This window comes from Palaemon carinicauda, chromosome 26, assembly GCF_036898095.1.
Source record: "Palaemon carinicauda isolate YSFRI2023 chromosome 26, ASM3689809v2, whole genome shotgun sequence".
Lineage (NCBI taxonomy): Eukaryota > Metazoa > Arthropoda > Malacostraca > Decapoda > Palaemonidae > Palaemon > Palaemon carinicauda.
The window spans coordinates 79,032,014-79,053,073 of NC_090750.1; the positions used below are offsets into that span (position 1 = coordinate 79,032,014).

Below are 21,060 nucleotides of genomic sequence, written 5' to 3' on the forward strand. Positions count from 1 at the left end.
TAATAGTTAATTACCAGTATGATAATCCACACCCAACTAATTTAGCCTTCTACTCTTCATTCGCTTGGATCTTTCAACGTACATCTCGGCACTTAATGTTCCCTAAGTAATAAATAAAATTCTTAAATACACCCTGCAAACTATGACCAAATCAAGTTAACAAAGTTGAAAACATAACCCTCCTACCTTGCCAAACATTATGAAATAAAACTAAATAGAATCTATAAAACATATTACATATACAGAATTAAAGAGATTTTGGAGCGAAATCTACCAGCACACTCATTAAAACCAAAACTTCTTTCCCTCTCCTCTTCATTTTCACCCCAATCCTAAACAGGTAACAGTGTACAGCCTCAACATACTCTGAATAATACCACACCATGATTTTATCCCTTTCAGTGTTTTCTTATTTAATTTTGGTCTAACCTTAAACCTAAAAGAAGCTTTCAGGTATCAAGTACTGTACTATAGTCCATTTCTTTTAGCGATGCATATTTGCACCGACTCGCAGCGTTGCCCTTTTAGCTCGGAAAAGTTTCCTGATCGCTGATTGGTTAGAATTATCTCGTCCAACCAATCAGCGATCCGGAAACTTTTCCGAGCTAAAAGGGCACCACTGCGAGTCGGTGCAAATATGCATCGCTAAAAGAAATGGACTATAGTTATTTCTAATTTGAAAACTGGACATGCCTGGTATTCAAGTACAGTAATTACTATTTGTTCCAACACGGTTACTTACCTAGAACTACCTTCTTAGGAGTTACTGGTTAACTCTACCTAACCGACCAGCTTTTTGTATAGTTTACCCCCCGCTTCCCGTTTTCTACGGAGTCAACCTCTTAGGAAAAATACAAATTGCTTAAAAATTTGTGATATTATTATTAGTATTATTACTTGCTAAGCTACAACCCTAATTGGAAAAGCAGAACACTACAAGCCCAGGGGCTCCAACATGGAAAATAGCTCAGTGAGGAAAGGAAACAAGGAAAAATAAAATATTTTAAGAAGAGCACAAGATTAAAATAAATATCTCCCATATAAACTATAAAAACTTCATCAAAATAAGAGGAAGAGAAATAACATAGAATAGTGCGCCCGAGTGCACCCTCAAGCAAGAGAACTCAAACCCAAGACAGTGGAAGACCATGGTACAGAGGCTATGGCACTATCCAAGATAATAGAACAATGGTTTGATTTTGGAGTGTCCTTCTTCTAGAAGAGCTGCCTACCATAGTTAAAGAGTCTCATCTACCCTTACAAAGAGAAAAGTGGCCACTGAACAATTATAGTGCAAGAGGAAGAATTGTTTGGTAATCTGCATTGTCAGGTGTATGAAGACAGAAGAGGATGTGTAAGGAATATGCCAGACTATTCGGTGTATGTGTTAGGCAAAGGGAAAATGAACCCAGGGAGAAGGATCCAATGTACTACTGTCTGGCCAGTCAAAAGACCCCATAAATCTCTAGCTGTAGTATCTCAATTCTTTCAATGAGTCATAAGTAACAAAAGAATTCATAGAAATCTTGAAATTACTAATTTTTCCAACACGGAGTACTTTCCTCGAACTACTTTCTTAGGAGGATCTGGGATCTCCTCATTTACCGACCAAGAATTTTGTGTAGTTCCCCCTCTCTCTGTTACCTTGTTGGGGCGCTCCAGGGCGGAAGGATACTCGCCCTGGAGCGCGTGAGGCTGCACTGTTAGATCGTCAGTAAGCGTCTGGTCGCGGCGTAGATAACATCTCGCTGCTCTCTCTCACTTATCCCGTCCGATCACCTTGTGTACCACGTGTTCCTTTGTGTTCTCCATCCCATGCGTCCCACGTGTTCCCTTGTGTTCCTTATCCCTTGTGTGCCACGTGTTCCCGTTGTGTTTCTCACCTTTCCCTTGCGTTCTTGTGTCGTTTGCGTGTTCGTTTTCCATCATGGAATCCCAGCGTCGTTGTCCCGGGCCCCAAGCTGGTAAGTCTTGTGGAGCCTGGCTCTCTAGGCCAGAGGTCGACCCGCACACATTGTGCTCCTCGGGTCAGGGGAATAAGTGCTCCCCTACCTCCACGTGCCCGGAGTGCGAGTCTTGGCCTGAACTGCAGTGGACCTTGTTCGCCATGAAGAAGAAGAAAGCATCCAAGAGATCTCCCAAGAAGACGAGCCTTTCCTCGCAGCGAACGTCGCCCTCATCGCAGTCGGAGAGAGGTTCTCCTTCACCTTCCCCTACCTAGAGTAGGGGACGAGGTAAGTCTGTTACGGGGAAACGGCCCATTGCCGTTCCCCATGAGTCTGATGTCGGGGAATCTAGTGTGAAGGGACCTACGCAGATGAGTCGGTGGTCTGCTAACGTGGCGGAAGTGTGTGTGGTAGACGAAGGCCTGGTGCCCGCAGGACCCGTCTCAGGTGAAGACCCGGTGTGGGGGAAACCCGAAACAGCACCTACCCCCAAATCGTGGCAGTGCTTTTCAAGTTCAGCGGGTTCCGGGGGTGGTCAGGACAAAGAAAGATGGCCCTCGTTGTAGTGGTTTGCGAACTGTGGCCAAAAGGTAGCACCCAAACTGCCTAGTGTCCAAATGCCGACCACAACCCGACGTTCACTACACAACAAATATACAACGGTGGAATACCCAAAAACCTAAGTAACATATCAAGAGAACGGAGCTCTGGGCAGATTTATACTGGGCTAGGGGACCCAGCTAGAATCCTGCTTTTTATCTTCCCTTTCATTTAACGTGCTGAATTAACAGGTAGCTTGACCACTGATGCAGTTCTGGGAAATCAGTAGAATATTGTATATAGCTCTATATTCATTAGGTAAGATGGTTTTAAGCTCAAGAAAAACTGTTAGAACATTAGGTGAAAGGAAATATTCTTTGTACTGATAACTGGACACAGTGTGGAAAAATAAATTTTAAATAACTTGACTAAAGAAAACAGTGGCTGAGGAAAGGACATCATAGTGAGAGGTTCTGAAATGTATTGCTGGAATACATGAATCATCCCTTTTGCAAATTGTACAAGCAAGAGAAAAAATACTAAGCTACATGCAAGATATATCACTACACAGTTACAAAACGGAACTTCGAAATCCTAACAAAACCATGCCTGCAGAACCTGAGGATTTGAAAAACTTAGAAATATTAGGATTCTCAATATCGCTTCTAAAACAAAAAAAAGAAACATTTCTTCAGAACTAAGCTTGAAGGAGAACCCCGCAATACTATAGTTTTATAACATTGGTAATGACCAGTAATAAACTTGAACACTTACTATCTAATGAACCATCTATAAAGAACAAATAACGGTGAAAAATACAGTACCCCAATCACTTTCCCTAAATCAATACTGTCCTCATCAATCTCGCATCCACCATCTCACTGCAAAGTCACTTAAACAGTCCTAAATTCTGAACAGTACGGCCGCATACGATGCCGTGCAGGTCTCTGCGGGCCCACTATAACAATACTCGAACACAGTCATTCCCCGCCTAACATATGAATTCACTCCTTGGGCCTCCGAACAAATATGCTATTTCAATAGCTCCTGTTAACTATTTATGTTTATGACACACACTCCTACAGCAACACAGTAGCTTACTTCTAGTTACAAGGCAAGTTATATGGATACAGAGCAGCATCACAGACTACTACACACTGGTAACAGGCAATGATCAACCTTCATTGTTCTATGTTATGCGATACATTGGATTCCAGGGACGGATGTACTCACTCTTTTCTATATACATACAGTAGTGTGCAAGATAATCTTCCTTTACACTCCCTACTGAGTGTAGGGGCTGCTGTCAATACCTGGAAGGAATAATAACAGATTAAGATATTTTTTGGAAAGAGGGGGTTGAGGGTTACAATAAAAATACAATATATATCAAAATATGTTTTTTATACACACAAACTACCCCCCCCTCCCCATTAGCCCTCAAGCCCATCCAAAAAATGCCTCGTAACTGACAGCAACACCCCACACAAACTCTGTACATTCACATGAAAAAAATTTTTACCTTGCAAAAAAATAAACTCAGTAAAAAGGTAGCATGATCAACTAAAGATTTATTTTGTTTTCATCATCCATCCCTTCAGATACATATCAAATTATATCAATTTACATTGGGTACAATACATTTTTTCATAACAAAAAGCAATAAGAATAGACAATGAACTGTCGGACAATATGAAGAAACAGTACTTGAAAACACAAAATTTAGATTATCGTCTATTCCTCCTCGCTGTTCGGGGATTTTGACAGGAGACATCTAAATGGTGCGAGGCCTCTGGTTGTGATTTATCGCGCCCCAGTATTATATCGACACCTTATACAGGTGAGCGAGCTGGGTTCAACCTGGCATTCCCATGCAATTTTTTCTCTGGTAATATATAGCAGTTATATACCTTAGAAATAGTGCTAAAGGAGCATTTCACTGGGCGACACGGGTCTCTCGCCCAGAAATAGATTTTTCCTTCGTCAAAATCCCTTTATTTTTTACCAGACATTTCGGTATTACAGGAGTACATTCAGGATCTATCAAGAAAAAGAATTACATTCATTGCAGTCCAAAATCAATTTAAAAAATACAAAACTCATTGATTTTGGACTACAAGTATTACAGGACAATAACAATTTATTGAATCTCTTGTAACTATCATGGTCAAGGTCAATTTACAGTACAACAATAAATGCGACAGTTACAGAAACCGTGACTAAATGAAGATTTCCTCACACAACATGTCCCATTCTCAGCCTTTTATCTACTCCAATGTGAGAATTAAAATATGATTAATAAGAACAAAAAAAGGTAATTATTATCAGAACTTCCTTTAAAAACAGTACAAAGATTAATTCAGTGTGAGATTTATAGTTCTTCTTCTGAGTCTCAAAATTCTGTCTCGGGACAGGCGCCGTGATTCAGCAATCTACTGGCGAGCCATATTAATTTCTCGCGGCACTGGAGACAGGTTAAGCCGGCGACTCTCCAGGTACAAACTGGGTATCTTTAATCGATCGATAACCTCGCATAACAGTTGGTATCTGCGGGTGATCGACATTCTTTGAGGTAAACCAGAGACAGAATCTGTAGACTCAGGAGAGGACAATAAAAATCCCGAAAAATCTGGCGATGACTCTGGGCAAAGTTGTGTTTCGGGCGACCCAAACAGTGTTGTAGCGTTCAGGTTAGATACACCTGACTGTGCCACTTCAGCCTCGAGCTCTGACCAGTGTTTTAATCTACCATCAGAATGTAGGAAAGGGTTTAAATTCTGAGGTGACTTAGGAATGGAGGATGGTTCCCTCTCTATAATATTTGTCTGGTCAGTGAGACGAGGTCTCCACTCTAGGACGTGAGGCTGAACTAAAGGAAGGTCAATAACAGGACCTTTTGACCTAGTCCATGGGGGACTAAATCCGCTTCCGGCGACAGTCGGTTGTCACAATCGGGTGGCAATAAACCGAGAAAATCATTATCAGGATGAACAGACACTGCCGATTCAGAAACAGGGCTTTCTAAAGTAGCAGGTCTTGACCAATCTGGACTGGAACTTTTGGAACCAACATAAAGTAGTTCCAATAACGGAATACTGGAAACTTCCCAGAATTCCCAACTCCCCTGAGGATGAGCGATACCTTCCTCTCGGAAAGAAGTAGCTAAGAGCTGGAGCGTTGGAAATTCAGGAACAGGACAGTGAACCACCGACTCGGGAGACAAAATAGGGGTTTTACACATTTCAGTGTGGCTGTTCTCCCACAGTTGGAGGACCAAATGATCTCGAAACGATTCAGGCTTTAATACAGGAGTCTCATCACAATTTTCTGGAGGATATAACCAAGCATCCAGTGCTTTCTCTCTCTCGTAAGTCCTAGCTGGCTTAAGAATGGGCTTAGGTTGAGTAATAACTCTAGTAGGATGGTGACTTTTCCTCTGTCGTCGGGACTTGTTACAATCTCAAGACAGAAGGTAGGACGCCACTACTGCAGCCACCCCATAGGAGTCGTCATCACTACTAGAACCAGAACTCTCAGAGACTTCAGAAGAAGTAGGACTGTCATCCATGAGTTCTGGACTATTCAGTCTCTGTTACAGGGTCAGGACCCTTCGGATACCAGAGAAAGTGCCTCCTAAGATAAACTGGAGGTTCAAACCAGGTCTTTAACTGGATATGGTGAGCTCTTACCAGTTCACCATCAGGCAGTCTCTGCAGCTCATAGGTGACCTTATTCTTGTGTACCTTAGTAACACGGAATACCCTCTCAAACCTAGGGATGAGCTTGTTCGTCAGAAGGTGTCCCAACAGGTGCACCTTCTTAAGCACCAGAGAACCCTCCTTAAACGGTTTGTACCGAGGATGTCCTTCAGCCCATGGGTCTCTCGTTTCTGCTGATAGCAACGGGATACTATCAACATCGTGAGCACCCTTCAGTGTGTTCTCAGCTGGAGTACAGCCAATCTCAGTGTGGTGGGAATGGTTGTAGCTGAGAACTGCTCGGGATAAGAACTGGTCCCATTTCCGAGATTCCCCAGAAATCACCCTCAGTAACTCACCAATGGTACGATTCACCCGTTCCACGGCACCGTTACTAGAGGGTTTATATGGAGTTGTTTTCACATGTACAGCATTGTACTGCTCCAACAACTCAGTAAATTCCTGGAAAATAAACTCAGGGCCGTTATCTGTCAATATCCGGATTGGAACACGAGGAATAACAGGAAATACTCGGTCTTTAAGCGCCTGGCATATCGTACTGCTCTTCTTATTCCTTCTGGGTACTGCCGTCACCCACTTGGAATAATGGTCGACTACCATCAGACACTCAATAAAACCAGTACTGGTTGTTGGGAGAATCACAAGGTCCATAGCAACCAATTCAAAAGGAGAAGAGATCACTATTTTCAAGGTCGGTGCGGCAACCACCTCCATTGAGACCTTACAAGTCTGACATTCCCAACATGTCCGGCACATATCTCTGATTACATTAATCAAAGATCTGTGCCAGACGAGTCGACGGAGCATTGCAATCATTTTTCCGATCCCCCAGTGAGCATTCTGGAGGTGTCTCTCGGCAACTAGGTCAATCAGTACATTGAAGGTAACTACTGGGACTACTGAGCCGCCTGGATTCCACTTCACTAGCAAACCCTGGTGAACTTCCAGGTTCAAGCAACATCTCCTATAGGGTAGACAGGAGCGTGGAACTCGAGATGCAGGAACCCCAGAGTAGATCATCTTAATGACAGATTGAATCTGTCGATGCTCTCCTTGGATCTTGGACACCTGACTAAAGGACAAAAGAGCATTTCCGGAGAACACTCCCTGATCAGATTCAGGATCAGTTACCTTCATAACAGTGGTCTCAGTATGCAGGGAGGAGACTGAGAGTACCTTGGGAGACAACTGAAGAACAGTAGTGTGGTCATACACCAACTGTTCTCGGGGTGAATCCAGTGTCAGGTAGGCTGCGTCCAGTATATTCCTATTAAGAACAAAACAAAAGTTAATGTCTTTGGCAGCTACCACCGCATAGTTAAATAGCGGTAGCCTCCACCCAGAAGGACACTTCACCTCTTAACTGGACGTTGCCTAGAAGGCTGGTGGAGGAACCAGTCAACCCCTCTAGCTGTTCTCCTGACAGTACCAGGTACTCTATGCCAAGTTGGCTCAGTACAGACTCACTTACTAGACAAACCTGTGCTCCTGTATCAACAAGAGCACAAAATAAGGTCTCCTGCATCATTACTATACCTACTGCCGAGTGTTGAGATACATCCTACCCCGAGTATCTTACAGGAGTTCGAGGAGGACTTAAACATACGCTTATTGACGATCTAACAGCGCAGCCTCACGCGCTGACCCCGGGTCGCCCCAGGGCGAGTATCCTTATCCTTCCGCCCCGACAAGGTAACAGAGAGAGGGGGAACTACGCAAAATTCTTGGTCGGTAAATGAGGAGATCCCAGATCCTCCTAAGAAAGTAGTTCGAGGTAAGTACTGTTAGGAGAAATACAAGTTACTTAAAATTTGTGATTTTTTAGGAATAGAAATATGCTACTTCACATACTGTAAAGAGTATTCTCCTTCAAGTTCTTCCAGTTACATTGTATTGTAACTCTGTACCTAGAATAGTGGAATAGATGAGATGGTAGACCTAGGGATGTTTGACTTATCACCCAAGTCACATTGCCAGTCTCTAATCAAATTTGTTAAATAGTATATTTGTATCCCAAAACATAAATGAGATGTTAAATCTCCCATTTTTTTATTACAGGTGTGAGGACTGTGATAAGGTGATGAAGAATAAATATTGCTTGGCAAAACATCATTACCGTGCTCATGTAAGGAAGAATTTCAAATGTACAGAGTGTGGGAAAACTTTTACAAAGCAGAATCATTTGAAAAGCCACTCATTTGTACATACAGGTATTGAACCTTACAGGTAAGATGCATTTGGTGGTAATTTTATTACATGGTCATGAAATATGACCATTAATGTTTACTTTTGCACATTTTTCAACCATTTAGATATACAGTAATATATATAAGCTATGTATGCTTTTGCTTAAAATCAGGTGCGAATACCCCGGCTGTGGAGAAAGATTCATGTTACCATCCAGAGTGCGACGTCATGCTTTAGTGCACATCCGGGGGTGCTACACATGCCCTAATGAATCCTGTGGGGAGACTTTTGATGTTCATAATGCTTTGCGAAACCATCTTGCCACCAGCCATCCCAAAGGTATTTTTGTATTATAATTGTTTATATGAAACTCCTCTGATATTCTTATTATTATTATTAGCCAAGCTACAACCCTAGTTGGAAAAGCAAGATGCTATAAGCCCAAGGGCTCCAATAGGAAAAAATAGCCCAGTGAGGAAAGGAAGTAAGGAAATAAATAAATGATGAGAACAAGTTAACAATAAATCATTCTAAGACAGTAACAACATCAAAACAGATATGTCCTATATAAACTATTAATAACGTCAAAAACAGATATGTCATATATAAACTATAAAAAGACTCATGTCATCCTGGTCAACATAAAAATATTTGCTCCAATTTTGAACTTTTGAAGTTCTACTGATTCAACTACCCGATTAGGAAGATCATTCCACAACTAGGTAATAGCTGGAATAAAACTTTTAGAATACTGTGTAGTATTGAGCCTCATGATGGAGAAGGCCTGGTTATTAGAATTAACTGCCCGCCTAGGATAGAATTGTCCAGGGAGATCTGAATGTAAAGGATGGTTAGAGTTATGAAAAATCTTATGCAACATGCATAATGAACTAATTGAACGACATTGCCAAAGATTAATACTGTATTTAGATCAGGAATAAGAAATGTAATAGACCGTAAGTTTCTGTCCAACAAATTAAGATGAGAATCAGCAGCTGAACACCAGACAGGAGAACAATACTCAAAACAAGGTAGAATGAAAGAATTAAAACACTTCTTCAGAATAGATTGATCACCGAAAATCTTAAAAGACTTTCTCAATAAGCCAATTTTTTGTGCAATTGAAGAAGACACAGACCTAATGTGTTTCTCAAAAGTAAATTTGCTGTCGAGAATCACACCTAAAATTTTGAGTCATACAAATTTTAAACATAAAACTTACCCACTGGTTATATAAGAATGGCTATAGTCCCTTGGACGCTCCGCAGAAATTCAAAATCTCGTGGCAATCGCAGATATGCCAGGTGTACACTAGCGCCCTGGCGGTAGACAGGCCGAACTATTCCAATCACTTCACACCTTCCCTGCGTTCTTGCAAGCAAGAAGTATTGGAATTCACTCGTGATTAACCTGGATTTTCGAAGTGTTTTGATTATGTATACCTAATTTTCGGGTTCTGACATTCGCTTATTTGTTTGTTTGATCTGTGATCACGTGTTTATAACTTAAAAGTTAGGATTAGAAATTTTTCAACCTATTTTAAACCTAACGAAAGCATAATGGCGGGATGTAAACATCTCGTCCATTGATGACGTCACAGCCTTATGACGTAGGCTAAAAGTCTGACTTGCCTTTTTACAAAGAATGATAAGTGAATACTTTCTTATGAAGTATTAAGTTATAAATTAAGTTAAAGGATTTTGTTATTTTAAGAAAATTTTGTCCTTTTAATAGGTTTTCTTTAGATAATCTTCGATCTGTTTTCAAAGAGTAACTAGCTTTCAGTTTATTTATGTTACGCAGTTGTCAGTCTATCGTTACGATATTACGATTTCTCTTTGTAGCAATTTTTATGAATAGTACATTCTTCTTACAAACTCAAGTTTGTAAGTTGTACTATGTAAAAGGAACATTTTATTTTGCAATTGATTGGTCCTTTCAGTATTTTTCTTTAGTCAAAGATTAAAGAAAGTTACAGTTCAGTTAATGTATATACGACGTAGTATTCTTTACAATCGATGTAGCTCACGATTCTGTGTATCGTTGTTTACTTGTTGGTTTTTGGAATACTAAAATTGTTCGTATATTAATTGTAGATGTTCCAATGGTTACGGGTGATAATTCGCCTTTTATTGGAACCCCTTTATATAAGGGTTTGTTTTGATTTATAGAGATATTCTTTTCTTATATCTATTAAGGTGATATTTTATTTGTTCCGTAACCAAAATTCAAACCACGCTATTTACGTAGGGTTTACTTTCGGCGTAGCTGAAATGACGAGCCATTAGATTTTAATGAGGGTTAAACTACCCCCGTGCTAACTAGCTAGCTAACCCCCCCCCACACACACACACACACACACACACACCGGTGAGCTGCTTCACTTCACTTTTGGCTCGGACGATGTACAGACGTGTCTGTCTTGTCCTCGGTTATTTTACAGCCTTAATCTGTTTTTCTTTTTCTTACAGTTGTGTGTTTGAAGTTGGCCTCTACCTTTTCTTCCCATTATGCGGAAGTGCCCTGGACTCCCCGACCGCCCCTGTGGAACATTCATGTCGGCGGTCGATACAGACCCTCACACCCTTTGCCCGCAGTGTCTAGGTCAACGGTGTGAAAGTGATAATGTTTGTATGGAGTGTAGGGAGTGGCCTACCTCCCAGTGGGAGAGGTTTGCCCGGCGGCGTAAGAAGAGTTCTCAGCGAGACCGTTCTCCCTCAGGGACTGCCTTGGGGAAGGAAGGCTCCAAGGACTCTTCTTCCGTTGCCCGAACCTCCTCCGAAGCTCCCACTCGTTCGGTCTCTCGCGAGAGGCCGCCGAGTGGTAGCGTAGGTCCTTCTTTTGTTTCCCAACCTCGGGGTTTGGGAGAGGGTGTTGCCTCCCATAGCGAGGCAGCTCCCCCTCCTCCTCCAGGGGAGGACATTGTTGATTTTGATGACCAAACTGTATCTAACAATGATCTTTTCCAGCTTTGGGCTTCCTTGGGGCTTAAGGGCTCGCCCTCCAAGGAAGACCTGTTTGATCTGATCCAGTTGGGGGCAGTTGTCCAACAGTCGCCGGTAATACCAGAGGTAGACCCTCTGGCTATTGTCAACGTTGTTGTGGTAGAGGCGTCCGACGGGTTGGGTCAAACCCCGGCTGCTGCTGTTGCGGATGTTGCTGAAGGCTCAGGTTCCCCCTCCGATCATCCTTCTAGGGGTAAGCTGGGTCCAACGGTCTCTCCTGCGGGTGTTCCTCCCCCTCGGGAGAGTGCACTAACAGTGACTCCTCTTTGGAGGACCGACGACGGTGATACCCTGCCTCGAGGTCGTCTTCGCCGTAAGGCTCACCCTGCTCTTCGCCGCCGAGGCCTTCCTTCTCCTTACAAGGGAGTTAAGAGGTGCCTTCTCTTCGTCGTCCCTTGCAAAGGATTCTTCTCGTTGAGAGCAGACCGTGGCAGAGACATCACTGGACCTCTCCGCAGATCGTTCGCGATCTCCTACGTCCTTGTTAATTCAAACACCGGTTCCTTCGGGGCAGAAGGGCTTATCCCACAATGTGGGTAAGTCCCTTCCACGCCAGGTTACACCTGTACGCCCTTCAGTAGCGCGCAAGCGCCACCGCTCTTCTGATCGCCAGCGCCCTCCTGCTCGCCAGCGCTCTCCTGCTGAAGAGTCACCTAACTCTTCTCGCCAGCGCTCTCCTGCCTCTCCTGCTCGCCAGCGCTCTCCTGATCACCAGCGTTCACCTGCTCGCCAGCGCTCTCCTGCTCGCCAGTGCTCTCCTGCGTGCCAGCGCTCTCCTGCAAATGAGTCAACAGACTCTTCACGCCAGCGCTCTCCTGATTGCCAGAGCTCTCCTGATCGCCAGCGCTCTCCTGCTCGTCAGCGCTCTCCTGCTCACCAGCGTTCACCTGCTGTCCAACGCTCTCCTGCTCGCCTGCGCGCAAGCGCTCTTCTGTCAATGCTGCGCGCACTGCGCGTCAACAATCTCCTGAGCGCCGTCAACCTTCTGCTCGTCAGTGCACTACTGCGCACCCAGTTCCTGATGCGCGCCAACGTTCGCCCACGCTCCCACGACCTTCGGATCTGGGCGCAGGCAAGGACATTGATCCTTTGCCTCGCCAGCGTTCCCCTGTGCGTCGACCTCCGCCTGCGCACCACCGTGCGTTTTCTCCTGTGCGCACTTCTAAAGTGCATGCGCACCCACGAGTCGACTCCTGAGCCCACCCACGAGCGTTCAACCTAGAGCACATCAGCGCCCCCTGGCCCTGCGCCCCAGTTGGCAACTCCTCTCCGCGCAACTGCGTGCCATCCTACGCGTCAGCGATCTCCTACGCGCCTGCGCGATCCTTCTTCGCGATCCTTCGCCTGTGCGCGAACGCTCGCCAACGCGCCCAAGCGTCTGATTGCCGCAGGTCACCGACTCGCCCACGCGCTAACTCGCCTGTGCGCAGTTGGTCGCCTACTCACCCCACACGTCATCGTTCGCCAACGCGCTTACACTCGCCTATGCTCAACCGATCGCCTACGCACCATCGCTCTCCTGGTCGCCAGCGATCGCCCGGGCACTCGCGCACACCCTCACCTGTGTATCCACGCACACCGCCTGCGCGCCCCCTCGCCAGCGCGTCCACGCGCCCACTCACCCGCGCCCTCATCTCCGCGCGCCTGAGCGCGACCCAGCGCCCACGCGTGACCCAGCGGTTTTGCCAGCGCGACCCCCAACGCGATTCCCGCCGGGTTTCGCAGCACGCCCAACCTTGCGAGTTGCCGGGGCCGCGTGCTTCCAGATCGTCCTCGCGATCGCCATCTCGTAAGCGCCGAGCACGCGTCCAGGAGCAGGAAGATTCATCGGAGAGGTCCAGGCAACATTCTTCTTCCCTTTCTTCATTTCAGGCAGGCCTAGTAGTATCCACTCCTAAGGATCAGCCGATCCCCTTCCCTCCAGCGGGAATCGCTGACACTGCGTCAGTCAGCCGCCAGCCTTGGTTAGGCTAGGGTCTCTGGGCATCCTATTGCACTCTGAGGAGTTGTCCAAGGAGAGCAATAGGAAGGCCCTTGAGACTTTCCTCCTCTTGGGCACGCGCTCCATCGAGTTTTTGGCTCACCAGGTCACTAACCTGTAGGCTAACTCGATTCTAAAGCGACGTGATGCGGTGACTGAGAGGTTCCACCCGAAGGTCCCCGCTATGGATGTCAGCAAGCTCAGACATTCCTCCATCCTTCGAGGAAACCTGTTTGAGCCCAAGGATATAGAACGGACAGCTGAGAGGTGGAGGAAGACGAGTCATGATTCGCTCCTCCAGAAGGCCCTTACATCTCGGCCCTACAAACCTCCAGCTCCTCAACAGCAACAGCAGCCTCGCAGGACACCGAAGCAGGTTCCGGCAGCTAAGACCAAGGTGTCTAAACAGCAGCCCTTTCCTGTTAAAGACAAGAAGGGCGGAAAGTCCTCCAGGGGAGGCAGAAATCCTAGAAGGAGCGGCCGAGGCCGCAAACGCTAGGATTGGCAATCCCCCTGCGTGTCCACCTGTAGGGGGATGCCTGCAAAGTTGCGTGCAGAGGTGGCAGCAACACGGGGCCAATTCCTGGACGGTCTCTGTGATCGGACAAGGATACCGCGTCCCGTTCATAACATCTCAACCTCCCCTGACAGCGAATCCAGTGTCGTTGAGCTCCTATGCCATGGGATCGGCAAAGGGGCTAGCCCTTCGGGCAGAAGTCGAGACCATGCTCAAGAAGGATGCTCTCCAGGAGGTCGTAGACAGCTCCCCAGGCTTCTTCAGTCGACTCTTTCTTGTAAAGAAGGCGTCTGGAGGCTAGAGACCCGTCATCGACCTCTCAGCCCTGAACAAGTTTGTCAAGCAAACTTCGTTCGGCATGGAGATAGCTGACACGGTCAGACTTGCAGTGAGACCGCAAGACTTCATGTGCACACTGGATCTGAAGGACGCGTACTTCCAGTTCCCAATCCATCCGTCTTCCAGGAAGTACCTAAGATTCAGCCTAGACAACAAGATCTACCAGTTCAAGGTGCTTTGTTTCGGTCTCTCCACAGCACCTCAGGTGTTCACCAGAGTGTTCACACTGATATCTTCGTAGGCACACAGGAACGGCATCCGTCTCCTCCGTTATCTGGACGACTGGCTGATCCTGGCAGACTCGGAGTCGACCCTTCTTCGACACCGAGACAGGCTTCTGGGAATTTGCCAAAATCTAGGGATCATGGTAAATCTCGAGAAGTCCTCTCTGCTCCCTACATAACGACTGGTATATTTAGGCATGATATTCGGATATTAGACACCAATCTCCACAAAGCCTTTCCATCAGATAACAGGAAAGCAAGGCTGAGGAGGGTTGCAGAGCCTTTCCTCAGTCGAGAAGACCTTCCAGCCCAATCTTGGTTACGTCTCTTAGGTCACCTAGCCTCCTTGGCCCGTCTATTTCTCAACGGCCGCCTCAGGATGAGATCTCTGCAGTGGCGGCTCAAGTCCTGGTGGGATCAAGGCATCGATTCCCCGGACTCTCTGGTCTCAATAGGACCTGCGGAACTGACGGATTTGATGCTGTTTTTGGACGCATCAAAAGAAAGGGGGGGGGGGCACGTTCTGAACCAGAGGGCCTCAGGCCTATGGTCAGAATCAGAAAAGTACCTCCACATCAACCTGCTAGAGATGAAGGCCGTATTTCTGGCCCTTCAACAGTTCCAACAGACCCTGGCGGGCCACTCCGTGGTGGTGATGAGCGACAACACCACAGTAGTGGCTTATATCAACAAGCAGGGAGGTACCTTTTCACGACAGCTATCCCATCTTGCAGTAGAGATAATGAGATGGACCGAAGTCCACTTGATACGTCTATCAGCTCGCTTCATTCCTGGCAAAAGGAATGTGTTCGCCGACAGTCTGAGCAGAGCTTCGCAGATAGTGAGTACCGAGTGGTCTTTGGATCCTCATGTAGCCAACAAAGTCCTGACTTTGTGGGGTTCCCCGACAGTGGACCTGTTCGCGACAGCCTTGAATTTCAAGCTGCCGCTGTACTGCTCCCCAGTCCCGGACCCCAAGGCACTCTGGCAAGATGCCTTCCAACAACGGTGGGACAACATCGACGTCTACGCCTTCCCACCGTTCTGTCTGATGAGAAGGGTGCTCAACAAGACCAGACTATCGGTCAACCTGTCGATGACCTTAATGGCTCCGCTATGGCATCATGCAGAATGGTTCTCAGACCTTCTGCAGCTCCAGACGGAACTCCCGAGAGAGCTTCCCCCACGACACGAGCTACTCAGACAACCACATTGCAACATCTTCCACAAAGCCGTAGCATCGCTTTGGCTTCACGCCTGGAGACTATCCAGCGTCTCCTCACTGAGAGAGGCTTTTCGCTACAAGTTGCGGAAAGGATGTCTCTACACCTGCGAAAGTCATCCTCAGGGGTCTACCAGGCAAAGTGGAGAGTTTTCTGTGGTTGGTGTCGTGGAAGGGGTATCTCTCCCCTCGATGCCGCTATTCCAGCAATAGCGGAGTTTCTCGTGTATTTGCAGGAGGAAATGCGCCTTTCGGTCTCGGCAGTGAAAGGCTATCGCTCAGCCTTAAGCCTAGCCTTCAGGCTGAAAGGAATAGACATATCCTCTTCGCTGGAACTTTCCTTTCTCATACGAAGCTACGAGCTTACCTGCCCTCAGTCGGAAGTGAGACCTCCTCCATGGAACGTGGTTCGGGTCCTCAGGGCTCTGAAGAGACCCCCGTTCGAACCATTATGCCAGGCCTCTGACCAACACCTGACTTGGAAGACGGTATTCCTGCTCGCTCTGGCTTCGGCCAAGCGGGTCAGTGAACTTCATGGTCTCTCATATGACATCGCCCATTCAAGGGGATGGGGGAGGTAAAGTTCAGGTTCATCCCTGAGTTTGTTGCCAAGACTCAGAACCCTGGAGTGCCGGACCCACGGTTATACTCCTTCAGGGTTACGAGTCTCCGTTCTGTAACAGATGACCCAGATCATCTGCTACTTTGCCCAATAAGAAGTCTGAGACGTTATCTGAAGAGAACAGCTGCAGTCCGTCCCCGCGTGCAAGCTCTGTTTGTGAGAACGGGAAGGACGAAGAGGAGGGTCACCAAGAATACCATCTCAGCGTGGATTCGACGGACCATTCATCGTGCCTTGAATCCAGACTCTCCTCCGTCACATCGCCCTAGGGCACATGATGTCAGGGGCATCGCCACGTCCCTGGCCTTCAAGAGAAAATTCTCTGTGACGCAGGTGCTACAAGCTGGGGTCTGGAAGCATCAAACGACCTTCACAGCCCACTACCTGCAGGACGTGACCCACAGGAGCCTCGATACTTTTTTTATCGGCCCTGTGGTGGCTGCACAACAGCTGGTCTAACCTCAGGCTCCTTAATGGACAAGTAGCAGAAGGTTGAGGGCACTGTTACCCGGTTTTAGTCTGCGTGAATGAAAGAGTATGTTTGGCCCTTACTTCTTTCTTCATCCTCCCCTCTCTTGGGGAATGCAGCATCCTTGGTCTCTGCATAGCTGACCTCAAACCTCTGCAGGTAAACCATGCTTCCTTGTGTTCCTAGTATTAAGAATAATACTGTCGCGTCCCCCATACCCTGACGAGGTGGTATTGGGACGTCCTAGCCTAGAATTCCATATAAAGGACTTCAAGTCAGCTTCCTAGGACGAGTCACACTTCATTTCTCCACACACAACTTATGTAGGCCGCACGTTTCTTGCGTAGCAAGAAACTTGCGAGGTGCGGGGACTCTTTTTCTCGAGTGCTGCTCACTCGGATTCTGAGTCCCCAGGTAAGCCAAAGCCAGTAAGGCTGGGGACTTTCCACCCTGCCTAAGGGTAAGTCACCCTCTGTAAATAGCGTGGTTTGTATTTTGTTACGGAACAAATGACAAATTCGGAGATAATTTGTATTTTTCCTAACCATACAAACCTTAGCTATTTACACATATTTGCCCGCCAGCCCTGTCCCCCAAGACAAGTCCTACTTCTAAGTGAAGTGAGGGAGCTCACCAGTGTGTCGGGGGGGAGGGGTAGCACCCCTCCCCTACCCCCGTGCTAACTAGGGGGGGGGGGGTAGTTTAACCCTCGTTAAAATCTAATGGCTCGTCATTTCAGCTGCGCCGAAAGTAAACCCTATGTAAATAGCTAAGGTTTGTATGGTTAGGAAAAATACAAATTATCTCCGAATTTGTCATATTTAATATTTTGTTGCATTTATATGGGATTCAGAGACTTTTGCATTCCCATTCAAACCATTGACAGAATAGTAAGTCTCTCTCTATGGGGGTCAATTTGTTTAAGAGCGCGTATACTTTGGTTTTAAATAATCGTGAAAATATCATTTTTACCAAAGAGTAAAATGCAAATTTTTAGTGCTAAATTAGTGCAGTGAAATTTATTCAATTCATTGGAGGATGCTTCTGTTCGGACCTGTCGTTATCCTAGCCTTAGACCTCTTTCAAGCTCCCGGACCCAGGGGAGAAGTTAAATCGAAGGGCGAAAGGAATCGAGAGGCATAGCCTTTGGTTACAGTCTTGTAAGACCCGAACAGAAGTCCCCTCAAGTGTTTTCTGTCGATCCCCAGAACGCTCACCCTCGCTATAGGTAAGGCGAGGTAATAGTTTTTTAACATTAGGCGAGGACGCGCTTCAGGCGCGAAGCTGAAAACAAAATTAGGATCATTCTGCGTGTGTTACGATTCATGCGGCGCGGACGTAGTGCCACCACTTCCACCAGATGGGTGTTCGTCTCCCGACAGTGGGGAGCGCTATGGAATCGACGAAGAAGGCGGGTTCGTGTTTGAAAATGCTGCATACGTGTCGCCTAAGATTGATCCTAATTGGTCTTTGCTGTTAGACATGAAACAGCACCTATCTTCGTTTATGCAGTCTTATCAGCCTGCTGTTGGCTGTGCGGTTGGGTGTCACGATTCCGGTTTTGACGCGGTCGCACAGGTGTCCTGCCTATTGCGGTGATGACTCGTTGTCGCACAGCCGGCCTACCAGCCGCAATGTTCAACGGTGGGAGAAGGTGGATGCATCGCTTCAAGTACCTACTTCTCAACACCAACCGACCGCTCATAGCACCTAGTGTCAGTCTATCCAGACGCGCCGACGATCGCCAGGCAGTAGAGCATGCTACCAAGCGACATGACAGACAGCGGAGCGTCAGCGTCAGTGCAGACGCTTCGCTACCTATGACAATAGACTTTGATGTCTCCATAACCGTCTAGAGTTGGGACATTGTTGGGCCAGGCCTGCTGGGCTAATTCTTGGTTGGGAGTGCTAGAATTAAAACCTCTAATCATTGAGGTCAGCAGAATTCAGAATCCTAAGGAATGGACTCCCAGGAATCAAGACTTCTCTTCCTAGGATAGAGTCTTGTAGGAGGAAGGCAGTGACGCGGTCGCACAGGTGTCCTGCCTATTGCGGTGATGACTCGTTGTCGCACAGCCGGCCTACCAGCCGCAATGTTCAACGGTGGGAGAAGGTGGATGCATCGCTTCAAGTACCTACTTCTCAACACCAACCGACCGCTCATAGCACCTAGTGTCAGTCTATCCAGACGCGCCGACGATCGCCAGGCAGTAGAGCATGCTACCAAGCGACATGACAGACAGCGGAGCGTCAGCGTCAGTGCAGACGCTTCGCTACCTATGACAATAGACTTTGATGTCTCCATAACCGTCTAGAGTTGGGACATTGTTGGGCCAGGCCTGCTGGGCTAATTCTTGGTTGGGAGTGCTAGAATTAAAACCTCTAATCATTGAGGTCAGCAGAATTCAGAATCCTAAGGAATGGACTCCCAGGAATCAAGACTTCTCTTCCTAGGATAGAGTCTTGTAGGAGGAAGGCAGTGACTTTCAGAAACTCATGAGAGTTTTTCTGAAGAGTTTCCCTTTTATTTTATACCTGCTGCTCCTCGTTCCGACTTCAGAGTTTTCGCTAGTTGCGTTGAAGGTGTCTATTTATTTTATTATTATTACTAGCCAGGCTTCAACCCTAGTTGAGGAAGCAAGATACTTTAACCCAAAGGGCTCCTATAGGGAAAGATGGCTCAGTAAGGAAATAAGAAAATAAATAAATCAACATTAAATCATTCTCAGAAGAGTAACAGTGTAAAGAGACAGTGCTCATGGTCAGTGCAATACAGTGAACCCTCGCTACTTCGCGGTTCGACCATCGCGGATTCACCACTTCGCGGATTTTTTCCATAACCCATATATGTACAGTAATATATATATATATATATATATATATATATGTATGCATGTATTTATGTATATATGTATGTATGTATATATGTAGGTATGTATATGTGTATACATATAAATATATATATATATATATATATATATATATATATATATATATATATATATATATATATATCTATATATACACACACATATATATATATATATATATATATATATATATATATATATATATATATATATATATATATATATATATATATACTGTATATATATATACACACACACACATATATATATATATATATATATATATATATATATATATATATATAAAGTTGGAAGATGTGATGTAGTTCTAAGGGAAAAGTATGGGAAATATGTCTGGGTAATAAGCAAAGCTCTACCTCCAGTTTGTTTCTTCATTATGATCAGAGATAAACGTAAACAAAACATTGGTTGCCATTTTTTATTGTGCTTTTTAGCGTGTTTAGGAAACGCATGATATAAAATCGCCTTTAATATTTGTGCCTGTTTTAGTTTAGGGTACTGTAGTACATGCATTAAGTGTTCTGTACATTAAAGGGTAGTTTGTTAACAGTACTACGTACAAGGGAAGGTTTTAAAAGTCTGAATATATATGTTGAATAAATAGGTAAATATGGTGTCACTACTTAGCGGATTTTCACCTATCGCGGCCGGGTCTGGAACCTATCTACCGCGATAAACGAGGGTTCACTGTAACGCGTCCTCAATGCAGTAACGAACCTAACTGTAGAGGTTGGTGCATCTGCAACAGCAGGAAGTGCATTAAGGCTTTTATGAGAATAGAGTGTAAGAGTATATCTCCCACCACTGGCAGATCTTTTATGATTTAATGTTTTATGGTTTAAAACTCTAAAACTCTCTTGTTCAGTGACTCGTAAACATAGCACAGTGCACTGGAGGATGTCTTTGTTCGTGTCCGTCTTACTCCTGGCCCGACACCTCTTCCTTACTTCCCAACCCCTGGGAGAAGGAATATCGGAAGGCTGAGATATATCGCGGACCTTGTTGGCTAAACGTATGTTCCACCGAGCAATACTGTCGATGCAGTACAAGACGTTCCCTCCGCTTTGGAATGACGAAGTAAAGCTGTTTTCTTCGCCTATGATTGACGAACTATGACGTCACAACCATGTGACGTAGTCTCGTGAGAAGAGCGAAGTTTGAATGTCTTGAAGCGATCAGTTCGTCATCGCTATGGTATCACGGATCTTGTGACATTTTTCTGCGTAATAGGACGCAGTTCCCTGACGAGGATGGCGTTTTACGTTTTCCTTTTCTACTAGACTAGGAAGTTACTCCTCATGCGAACAGGACTTACCCTCGCAGCAGGCGTGTCGCGATGCTTAAGCTGGAAACAATCGAGCGCGTTTTCTTCCACGAGAGAAGCGGAAGTCAGACAAG

General features: G+C 45.8%; 1 protein-coding gene across 1 annotated transcript in view; it reads left to right on the top strand.

The window, feature by feature from the left end:
* Nucleotides 1-21,060, top strand: part of LOC137619616 (transcription factor IIIA-like) — a 169,589-nt gene that overhangs the window by 82,475 nt on the left and 66,054 nt on the right. The window contains exons 4-5 of the mRNA XM_068349806.1: nucleotides 8,264-8,431; nucleotides 8,565-8,731. Coding sequence (XP_068205907.1) covers nucleotides 8,264-8,431; nucleotides 8,565-8,731 — 335 coding nt within the window. The remainder of the gene's footprint in view (nucleotides 1-8,263; nucleotides 8,432-8,564; nucleotides 8,732-21,060) is intronic.